This window comes from Papilio polytes, unplaced genomic scaffold (genome assembly GCF_000836215.1).
Source record: "Papilio polytes unplaced genomic scaffold, Ppol_1.0 DF822067.1, whole genome shotgun sequence".
Lineage (NCBI taxonomy): Eukaryota > Metazoa > Arthropoda > Insecta > Lepidoptera > Papilionidae > Papilio > Papilio polytes.
In genome coordinates this window covers 2936772-2948903 of record NW_013527137.1, presented here as the reverse complement: position 1 = coordinate 2948903, position 12132 = coordinate 2936772, and the positions used below count along the sequence as shown (strand labels likewise).

Here is a 12132-nt window from a genome sequence, read left to right as displayed (position 1 = left end):
CAAGCAGCAGCTAGTTTCGAATGAAATAAAACTGACATTCAATTATGTTGAATTAAAACGGTTAATAAAACTTAATAATAACTAGCATTTAATTAAAAGACATTTCAAGTACAATACAATTACAATAAAAATTAATAATAGTCTACTATTAATAATGAGCATATAAAATATATGATTTTTAAAAATCAGTTTAAATTAACATATAGTTTATGATTTTTAAGTACCAAGGGTTTTATTACATTTTTTCACTACTTAATTTTACATTTAGGAACACAAAAAAACAAATTTCAAGTAACAATTATTAAGCTTTTTAACTAAAAATAAGATGCAAGTGATTTAATAAATTTAAATGTTTCTAAAGTTTACAAAAAATAATTATCACAGTACGTTCTGAGCTTAACTTAAAGAAGTATTAACAATTTTAATGTACGATGACTGATAACGATGGATATGAAGGCCCTCTCCCACCACTAGCTGATAGAGGCTCAGATAGCTTAAAAGTGACGTCACTGTGAGATAAGGTAACAAAATACGATATTTCCATCACATATTTTACACGTTGTTATCAGACAATTTATAATTTAGTGGGACAGGCCCTAAGAAAAATAAAACATAACATAGATCTATTCTTACATTTCATGCACATGCATTCATTCGTCCGACGAAATATCTCAGCAACAGAATGTGAATCTATTTTTACACAGGAAACTAATTACACTTCACTATTCATTACAATCTCTTTGAACGACAGATTCAACAAAGAATAAATTACTATAGGAATAAAATACATGTCTTATAATTTATTTCAACCAATTGATTTATTATTCCACAACCCGCGTCTAAACCATACCAAAATAACTCTCTTTTTGCCTATATTAAAACCGGTGGTCACTTAATATCTTATTTTTCTCTTGCTAAAAGAATATAATGAAGTTGTTTAAAAAGTAACTACAAATTGAAGGCTTCCGAGATCAACAACAAATATAACTTGATTTAACATTATATAAGATTACTTATACCAAGTGTATTCAGTGACTACGATAGGATAGGATCTTACTCAGAATTTAGTCACTAGGCTGATAAAATATTTACAGTGCACTAAACGCTGCACTATTCCCGAACTTCGGACACGACCGCGATTCTACCGACGTTCTAATTTAATGTCTTCCACCTAAATAAACTAAGGTAACTACGCAGGTACTAAATTTCCAGTTATATACGCGATTTGTACCAAAATCGCAAGAATTATCGGCGATGTAGTGTGACTGTCCGCTTTACCTGCCAACCCACATTCCCTACCGCGGTATTCAAGGCAGAAGTTCTGTAACAAAGATATACGCAATGTAAAATTATCCACTTCAACGGGCAACACTGAAATCGTTACATTGCGTTTAAGTTAAATCGAGTTTATGAATCAAAATATGGCAGTAGTTTTTAATAAATTTACGATCAAATACTGAAACGAATATTAAATACTTCGCTTATAATTTGATAGACCTCAAAGTTTTTAAGGAATTGTAAATTTAAGCGTTCAGTCTAACTGAACAGATCTCAGTTTTGTCTACACACGTTACATTTATTTCAACGCTCGGTCTGTTCAGATAAATCTGAGTTAAAACAGCGTTTGTACCTTTACATATTTAAAAGACGTTTCAGTATTCGGCCGTTAGATATATAGATAAAATATTTATGAAGCATTCTATAATTTAGGTGCATCATATAAAATGAAAATGTTGACGATGACTTCATTGGGCGATGAAGATTAAATGATTTCATGTTTTTTTTCTTTTTTAAATCAAATCACTAGTTAGAAGACAATCATCGACCAGTTTTAAATAGATTTTTTAAATAATCTAGTAATCTAATTCATCACTACTAAATAAAGTTCAACGAAACTAACCTTGATAATATTGGAAGCCATTCTTTTCAGGAAAGCGCTGGTGAACAAAGCGGCCTCATCACCGCACGATCGCTGCACCGTCTGCTCCGAGCACATCAGGTACTCTTGGAATGAACTGGAAATAAAACATTCATAAACTAACATGATCCCTAATAGTAGATAGGAGATTAGAGGGCGACATAAACTCGAGTTTGTTATCCTGCTCATTCTGTTTGAAGTTAACGAGATAGCAATGTTTTTATTGTTTTATAGTTAACTAATATTCTTTGACGTAAAATTTTTACATAATTATGTTAGTAAATCATGCGTCATTTCATGACGAATCTATGCAAATTACCATATGCAACTTTTTAAGAAGAAAATGTTAACAAAAAATTTAAAAAAAATTAATTGTCCGTATATTACGTAAAACGATTACGTCAATATTCAGAATATCCGTTAAGTGCGTCTGCTAATCCTATCCGATTTGAGTTGAATATTAATCAGTATTCGAAGGTGAGGTCGATGAGGTTAGCGTGCAAAAAATTTAAAACATCGATTGCTATTTAAAATACTGATTGTAACGCAAGTAACTAGAATCGATAGGTAAGTGTAGTGAAAAGATAAATATCATTAAACTAAAACGTAAACCCCTTAGAAAGATTATAATACTGAAGTAATAATTGCAGGATTTTTTTTAAATAGAACACTAAACTAAAGTTATATTAAATTAGCCTAAAAGGTCACAATTTTATTTCAGAGGGACACGCAAATAAGTCGTAAACGCCACCTACGATACAATTTTAATACAAATTAATAATTTTACTCATAAAATATAAGCAAATTGCTGAAAGGCACATCAAGGAGAAAAGTATGGATATGACTGAAATAGAAATATGAGACGTATGATAAATATTGCTGGTGGAAGAAATGCTTAGGCAGGGAAAATATCTTCTTTGTGTGCGTCTCTTCCTCCGTCAGGGATAGCTAACGCATCTGCAAGTGCAGATGTCTATGGGCAACGGACGCTTCCCCATTTTCGCGAATGAAAGTGGCCGCTAATTCGTATGTCACCTCATAATATAAAATACTAGCTTTCGCTCGCGACTCTGTCTAAATCTATATGCCAAATTTCATAGAAATCCGTCCAGCCGTTTAGGCTACAAACACCCATCTGAACTTTCGCATTTATAATATTAGTATAAATTCCTTACCAACAGACAGTCCTCAGATGGTGTTCATGGTCCACCATTTCGTTGTTATCCGTGTGATACTGTTCGTTCTTATGACTGCTTAGCGTGGTTAATGTGACCTCATACTTCTTGCTACAAACTTCGTACTCGGACCGTACGTTCTTTACGCAATCCGCATGCCTCAAGTACTCATCTTGGTAAGGTCCTCGTGCGCATAACTCCTGAACCACGTCTGTTATACCAGCGTATATCCGCCTGAATACAACCTGTTCGTTTTTCTCCATACATACTGCTGTGTAATTGTCTATACATTTGATACCAGCTCGAAGTTCTCTGTAACAATATAATATAATTAGTGATAGAATTGTGAATCGGAACACAGCACAAATAATTCATAGTCTCATTTATAATTAAAAGATATAGCCTATTTACTCAGTGACAACGTAGCTTTTTAATGGTGCAAGAATTGTTGAAATTGTCCCAACAGTTTTTTTTATATTAGTATTTTTTAATTATTAATATTTCCTTAAACTATTCCAACTAAGCTCTAAGTTTGTGCTAGGATATGGTTCACGACAATAGTCAAATGGCGTGATTCGAACCCTTGACCGCAAGACCGGTAGTCCGTGCCCCAAATTATTAGACTATTAGCGCTATTTCAATACATACAAAAATTAAAAAATATAAATCTTTCCTCTTTATAATATGAGCGTAGATTTACTCAACAAACTATTATTTCATTGTTCATTTAACCTCTAGTGGGTTAAAACTTACTGACAGTCGGTCAAACTTGTCTCATCAACCATTCTGAGTGTCAATCAAATACCGCAGTTGGACAGTTCGGTAAGGTGAAATGATTACCAAATTAGTACATGACAGATAAATTAATCGTAATTAAGGGATCCCCATTAAAGGGGAAATTTACATATTATTATTTCCCCTTTAAATCCACAAAGGGGAAAAAATAATATGTAATTGTGAACGATAGGGCTGAACTTCAACCAGCGTGAAACTTTTGAAGTATCGACATAGAAATAGATAATGATGACCAAGAATAATTATGACGTTTTACATATAAAATAGTTATTGGACTTATACAATTTGATAGCAATCGTCACTCCTACGTCAATTTATTTATATCACCAGGAAAGCAAACATTTGGCACCAAAAAGAAAACAAACAGACGTCACTAGATTCAGCAAACAAATACACGATACGAAACGCAAGTTCATTTCTAAATGATTATTTTTATACTGGAATTTAATATTCGTTGAATAAATCAATCATTAACCACAATCATACCTTTGGAAATATTATCAACCTGTCAGTAAATAATTTGGAAAGTCGAGTTTAAAATGAAACTGGAATAAATAAGGTCATTGAACTTTTATAACTTTGAACTACTAGACAAAAGTAAAAGCATTATCAGCTTCGCCATAAGTTTCAAAATACAATGACAGGAATAATTCTAATTTTGTCTAAAAACTCTAAGAATACTTACACACAACTCTTGTCTAATTCTTCTCTTGTGAGAGCAAACGATATCTCCGGTGAACTTAGAACCGGCAATGCCATTGAGCATCTCTGCAGCAAATCCTCTTCCTTATTGCAATTCTCTTTCAGAGCATCTGTTAACGTTAACGAAATATGTTAATACTAGTTTCCGCCCGCGACTCCATCCGCGTGGATTAAATTAATCAAAAGTAAGTAGCCTATGTGTTCTTTCAAGCTATCGCCTACATTTATGCCAAATTTCATCTTAATCCATTCAACAATTTAGGCTACAAACTCTAACAAACATTCACCCATCTAAACTTTTTGCATTTGCTTACAATATTTGTAAGATAATTGACGCTGTAACATATATTTATATTCCAGTAAAAAGGTACAATAGTATATTAAAAATTGTGTCATTATCGATAGAAGCCTTACAGAACATTTCATTGACGTCTTACAAAAGCGTACCAACGTTATAACAACAGTAAATGAGGCTAGTTGTTTTACTAAAACAAATATACCATCTACTTAAAAAAGAACATCAACATAACAATAACGTACAAACACAAGACCTTGTGGTTATCAATAATATTAATTAATGTTAAATTGAAGACGACGCATAACTTAGCCTGTCTCAGACGACGACCGCACACAAATTAATTGACTCTAATTATGAACGTAAACTCACTAGTTCTTGGTCTATCTTCAATCAATAAGTTAGAAGGTATGTCGCTGATAAATTCTGAATTGCCTGATTTTACAGTCCGTCTATATATTCTGTAAGTTGTTTGCAAACCATGGTGTGTTAAGTCTAAAAAAAAATTAGCATACGCTTTCAAAAAATCTTAATGCTTCTAAATACAATCTTTGTGTTTTAGTCCTCTTATAAATATGTAAGTACATGACTTATAGGTTGAACCTTCTTATAGCCACCTTTCGAGCACTCTTTTCATGAAGTAAAATTCAAAGAAAAGGCACAAAAGAATTTTCCATTTAAGAAAAACCCTTAAGAAGTGCTTAAGTCAAGATATAATAAATTCAAAACGAGAATCAAAAAGGCCAGGATTTCAGTGATGTTAAAAAGGCAGGAATTTTTCAGTCACAATACAATCTTAGGGTTTTGCTTTACTTTATTTTCACTTAAATTTTAATATGACCTTACATTTTAATTTGCATAAAATAAAATGGATGGAAAAAATAAACAAAAAGCTCGTATTTCGTTCTAACTCTATTTTATTTATTTAATTGTGGATTTAAAGAATAATAGCAGAGTTAATAAACATTAAAGAACTTATTAAGCATAGTTATTCTTGTATATGCCGGGAGGTAAAAGCACTTACAAATTTCAGCTCACGTCTGGTCAGAATTTTACATATAACAGAATAAACACTCATTGTAAATGTGAACTGTGAAATGGTTTAAGTAATAGATACAATGTTATAATGTAGTTGTAGTATTATATACTCCATTGTTTATATTTGAACGAATAGATACGAGGTTATCTGTGAATAAACGACTTGCACGCGAAAGTCACGGACGAACGGTCGTCGTTCATGCATCGGCCACGAACATTTCTATGACTTCCAAGTGATTGGAATTTTTTATTCTTATTTCAACTACTACAACTACCCTACCTTTCTATCTTACTTCTTATCTATGGTAAATAGTACTATCTATATCGTCACGTTCCTAAAAGTAAACGTCGTTGATACATCTGTAACAGATGAACATTTTTAACTTGGTATCTATTTCGTAATATGTGGGTATTATTTTATCGTCGTATCGTATGATTAAACGTTAACGCCCCCAATTTTTTTAGTTCTATTGAATGACGTTTAAATGTTGATACAGATGTCACAGTTAGACTGGATTGCTTCAACGACTCCTTTCTCCATATCTTGACAATGGCCTTGGACATTAGCGCCCTCAAAACGTGTTTAATTTTACCTGTGCAATCGTACATTCCGATGGTGCGTGGTGGGGAGCCGAGCCCACCACGCCGCTCTCGCCTATTGGCTCCACTATATCGTACGATCTTACTACAAGTGTGAGTGATAATAATTATAGCACACATCTAAACTGACGCTCATAATCGTGGACCAATTTAAGAACCAACGTAAGACATTAGATTGAACTGCTGCATGATAAATGATGGTATTTTGAGCATTATTATTTTGTATGTACTTTTTATGTTACGTAATAAGAGTAATAATCAATAAACAAACTAGAAAATTTGAACTGCAGAAGGTTAATGGCATGTGGTTTATTCATTACAATAAGTACGGTAGGTGGGTGTAACGGTACACTTATTTGCTAGGCGGTGGCGTCCCTCGTCACTTCGTCCTTATAAAGTTGTTTACCATGGAGTATCCAGGAGCACAGCGTGCGTTTTGCGTCCGCGCGTATTACAAAAACAACAGATCGATAACTATTGCACGGCGCCTGTATAAACAAGAGTATGGTTTGAGTACTATAGATGAAGCACCGAGTGAGAATTTAATTCGTAAATGGATTGATACGTTTGAAAAAAACGGAATCAACAATATAACGCCACGGAATACATTAACGGGAGTAACATTGAACTTAGAAGAACGAAAGACGTGAATTTTGAAAGAGGATTCAGTTATTTCACAAGCAGCAATTCTGTACAAGTGATTCCAGTGTAAGTAAACGGCACGTGGTATTTACACTTTTTATATAATTTCAACTCTAGAATTTTAACCACTCATAAAGCATTGTGATATTGATATGCAAACAACATGTTGTATTTTAGGTGACAAATAAAAGCATTTTCCACTTGCATAGAGCTTTTTAATGTGTCTAATCTGTTTCCTAAATCTATCAAACCAAATTGTCTCCTATCAATTTTGAATACCCTTTATCGGTGACATCAATTTAAATTGGATATCAAGATACAATTTTGGAAGCCGCAAGCCTATCTTGTTTCTGATGTAATAATTAATTTAAGCAATTGGACGATGCGGTGACAAGGCGGGGCATGAACCGCCTCATCTTACATTAAGTCGGGTTAATCCTTAGAAATCTTAGACCCCGGTTTCGTGTCACTAATAACTGACTATAATCCCACGAAGAACATAAATCCAATTCCCGGGACAATGCCACCGAAGTCTTGTTACAATGTGAGGGGTATGAATTTAACAATATGCAAAGCTTTACCCCTATAATATACGGGAACCAAGAAACGATTTTCAACGACATGAAACACGATCTAATTAGAAAATCTACATACATCAGAAGAGATAATTTCCAACGTATTATAAAGAAAATTCCTTCGATCTGATGTTTTAGTTTGAATTAGCTAAATCGATTTACTTATGCTCTATTCTCAGCTTATATTAAATTTTAATCGTTTATCGTTTATTATCGTATGTTTAATTGCTTAATCTAAAAGAAATTAGGCCATCAGGAAGTAAATTCATTAGTGATATCTTCATAAATAACTTTCAATGTCAGTCCTTTTCATTTATTACAATAAGTCGCTCACGGCGTCTACTTATGATAAATAGCGGAAAATTCCTCTTGCGACGACGAATATACGACGTAACTGATTGCGAATCTATGATTATCAAATGATTAAACATTATCTTATCAAATTCGTATTTTTGGCGGTCAAAACTTCAAATAACACGTCAATGAACAGTTGACATAATACTAATCATACTTCATACTAATATTATAAATGCGAAAGTTTAGATGGATGGATGGATATTTGTTAGAATTTCTAGCCTTAGCGGTTGATCAGATTTTGATGAAATTTGGTATAGATATAGAGAGTGTGGAAGAACACATGGACTTTTGTTTTTGTTTAATACCACGCGGACGGAGTCGCAGACGAAAACTAGTTACGACCTAAACGATGTCTCCTCATTTTAAGATTAAATCAGCGTTAAAAGGTCTCAGATGTATTAAGATTAGATTTAATTTGATCTCAGTAGTTTTGAAAGACTCAAAGGAATCTATGGGTCAGTATCACTCGATAGATACTTAGAGTTCCAATGCAAAAATGCTCAAATTTGTCTACTCCAATCTTTTATCCGATAGTTTTATTTCTATAAGATATTTCTTTACATATTTAGAGAAAACTAACACGTTTAGTTAGGTACACCGACTCGCCGTAATATAGTTGCATTGAACGTGTTAATATAACTTTACGTAAGCAGAGACGTTTCAATCCTCAACATAGATATTTCACCCATCTACGTACTGAGGTAACTTTGAAATCTGCCACCCAAGGGATACCTACCCTGGCACACAGACCGCCGAATAATCGTGAAGGAAATCGGCCATTTCACTGATGTCCCCTCACCCAACTGGGATCATTTGTCATCGCTCCCAGATGGGATAACTTTTTGCACGGGCCGCTGACTTCATCCTGACTTTTGTAAAGAAATCGGCCCACACCCCGCAAACGCTAATGTGTTCCAAACTGTATTATAACAGTAGCTTTATACATATAGCTCTATTACCAACAAAAATCCATTGTCATTATCGCTAAGTTTAGGATAATTATCGGTTAATGTGAACTAAAAGTGAACACGTCATTTATAGGTTGTTTCAAACGAGTTTACAAGGCCCTTTTTAATGCAGTTTTTATTTTTATTGCTTTTCTGGCATAACAATTACTACTATAAATAAAAAAAACAATTGCCTTCAAATGAAAATACTTATGTATTGTAATTTTTGTTATTGTAGTTTCGGAAGTAGATATCAACCGCTTTTGTGTATTGTAGCATCAATCAGCGGTATAATTATGCGCTGTGAATCCTTATTTGTTTAAAACAGAACAAACGAATTTGCGCAGGTGTTACAACTGACGAAATTAATTAACGAGCGAACGTTTTGTGAAGTTTGAATAAATCAACAGATTATACGGAGATTAATATCATGTAGACAACTTTGTAGTTAGGGATATAATCTACATCTATACTTCTATTCCTACTTACTTACTTATATAATAAAGCGTAATCACACACTACTTTGTGGCGTAGGATGTCAGTAATCACAACATATTTCTGAATAAATCTATCTTTAACAAACAGTCTTACACTTACGACACACTCTAGGCTATATATTTTCACGTCATTAAATTTAGAGGTCAATAAATTGAAAAAAAAAAACCTTCATGTGGGCAAGGGATCATGAACTACAAGCTGCCAACATCAAGGAAACAAGGATATTATGGTGTTCTAATATTCGTAGAGTTCTGACATAAATAGTCAATCAGATGTAATTGTTATAGGTGTACATTATTTAAAAAAAATTCCGTCCCCCATAATACTCAATATGTTAAGCAAAAAACAATGTTTTTTTTCGTTCTTATTTGAATTGTCAACATTTAAAAATCATTTTATATGTCGTAATGTTCATAACAAGATACACAAGGTTGAACGCTTTAGAACTTCTACTTCCTGATTCGAATTAAACGTTTTTATAGTTTTAATGTTTATATTCAACTTACATTGTAGTAATAATTTGCGTATAATCGGTTAATAAACTATCCAACTTCTGGACAGTCATTTGGAGAAGTAGGTTGTAAACTAAAGTAGATTTATTGTGGTTTAACTATATTAATAAATCATGTACCTACCTTAATAATTTACACAATATTCCATTCATGAGAATAGTATAAGAATTCAGTATAGAAAAGTGTGTCAACGCGTTAACTATTTCTTTTAACTTTTTTTTCTACAACTCAAGAATGAAATACATATTACAATAATGAGAGTAATATTGGAAGAGTGCCCATTATTGTGATGCAACGGCCACCCAAAACAAAACAAAAAATAGATCGCCACTCTCGCTAGAATGAGCCCAAAAATCTCTCTATGTTTCAGAGGAAACTAGAAAAAATGTATTTAGGTTAAATATACTTTCTTTCGTGTTTCGCTATTAAGCTTTTTTAAATATCTTTTCTTAATTTAATAATTGAGAAAAATTTTACAGTACTAACATACCGATATTTGGACATTTCTTTTTTCAAAACAATATTAGTTAAAAAACCTATCTTAATATTCCACTACTTATTTATTAGCTTTAAAGTGCTATAAAATCACTTACCTATACCAATAAAAGCTAAAAACAAGAACAAACTATGAAATAAAACTTTCGACATGTCGAGCATAATTTAACACTTCTGGAAACTTAATTTTAAATGATTTCTTTTTTATAACACTAATTTATCCACATATAATAGTGTAATACGACACTTATAAGTACTGCTACAGTTAAAGATAGTTTTACAATATAATAAAAGTTTTGATTTTACGAGTTAAAACACGTGAGAAAAATACAGCGCGCGACACTACTTCACCATAGCATCCCAAAAGTTCAACTAAAATTGTGAATGTGATTGTGATACCGTATCGCCTCAACTCGGCTCTACAGAACCAGAAAGTTTTGACGAGAAGGAGAAAGACGATAAAATAAGAGAGAGGTGTAGAGAGGAGGAGGAGTGTGAATTATGAATGAAAATGCCTGTTGTTAATGCTATTGTTATTGTTGTAATAAAATTGCTATTTTAATTAATTTTTAATAGTACTAAACTTAAATTTGTACTTGTATAATGTGTTTAATTTTTATAAAAAATAATTCCGTAGATTCCAACGTTACCATTTCGACATCGCCTACAGTAGGATTGGTGTTGTATGAACATTTATGTTAATCTTGTTCTTACAACATTTTGAAATGAAACATTTAAGATAATTTTATTACCAGTTCGATCGACTTTGTGGAGTTTGGATCTATTTTAACTATCATTATGTGCAATAATTATTGGTGTTAAAATCTAAATGTGCCCTTGGCTACTATTACTACTATACTACTACTTACTCTTTGCTCTGGCTGGACTATAAGTCAAAGTCAAATCAAATTGTCAATGTCTATCGAAAAAACAACATAACCTCAAAATGTTGCTTTAAAAGTCTTAAAATAAGTTCTTATTCTTGAATGTAGTAATATTAAATAAAGATAATAAAAAATGGCTTTGAAAATGCTTGGAAATTTGTTAAGAACTACTCGTACGACTTCCAGTCTCGTGGTGGTAAGATGGAAGAGCTCAGACACAGAAAAGAAACTTACAGTTTACGACCCATACGTAACAAAACCACAGAAAAATAAAGAAACCTATTTAGAAGTTATAAAAATGTTCGAAGGACACGATATACGACGACGAGGACATGTAGAATTTATTTATGCTTCGTTAGCTCGAATGAAAGAGTTTGGTGTAGAAAAGGATTTAGAAGTATATAAAGCTTTAGTGGATGTACTACCAAAAGGAAAATTTATACCGACAAATATTTTTCAAGCTGAATTCATGCATTATCCTAAACAACAACAGTGTGCTGTTGATTTGTTGGAACAAATGGAAGATAATAGTGAGCAACATTTATTTGATGTAATACATTACTTAAAAAAAAAATATTAATATCAACTCGTTTCATAAATATGTTAACAATTATTTTAACAAAAATCAATAAATGTAATACTTATATTCTGTACTTCAACCAACATTGAACTAAAAGCCTACTTCTTAGACTAGCTTTT

General features: G+C 32.5%; 2 protein-coding genes across 3 annotated transcripts in view; one reads left to right on the top strand and one right to left on the bottom strand.

The window, feature by feature from the left end:
* Window positions 1-542: 542 nt before the first annotated feature.
* LOC106107340 lies at window positions 543-10935 on the bottom strand. Of its 2 annotated transcripts, none has more exons than XM_013288160.1 (5): window positions 10648-10935; window positions 4574-4700; window positions 3094-3405; window positions 1901-2015; window positions 543-1321 (listed from the first exon to the last, which is right to left on the bottom strand). In XM_013288160.1, exons 1-5 carry the CDS (start codon window positions 10709-10711, stop codon window positions 1190-1192), a joined length of 750 nt encoding a protein of 249 aa, XP_013143614.1. In that variant the 5' UTR covers window positions 10712-10935; the 3' UTR covers window positions 543-1189. The 2 variants fall into 2 exon arrangements, with proteins under 2 accessions (XP_013143614.1, XP_013143615.1); XM_013288161.1 differs by lacking the exon at window positions 10648-10935 and adding an exon at window positions 5910-6691.
* A 534-nt stretch (window positions 10936-11469) lies between these two features.
* LOC106107396 (evolutionarily conserved signaling intermediate in Toll pathway, mitochondrial) overlaps window positions 11470-12132 on the top strand; it is a 2650-nt gene continuing 1987 nt past the window's right edge. Inside the window, exon 1 of the mRNA XM_013288239.1 lies at window positions 11470-11963. Within this exon, the coding sequence (XP_013143693.1) occupies window positions 11567-11963 (397 nt within the window). The 5' untranslated portion in view covers window positions 11470-11566. The remainder of the gene's footprint in view (window positions 11964-12132) is intronic.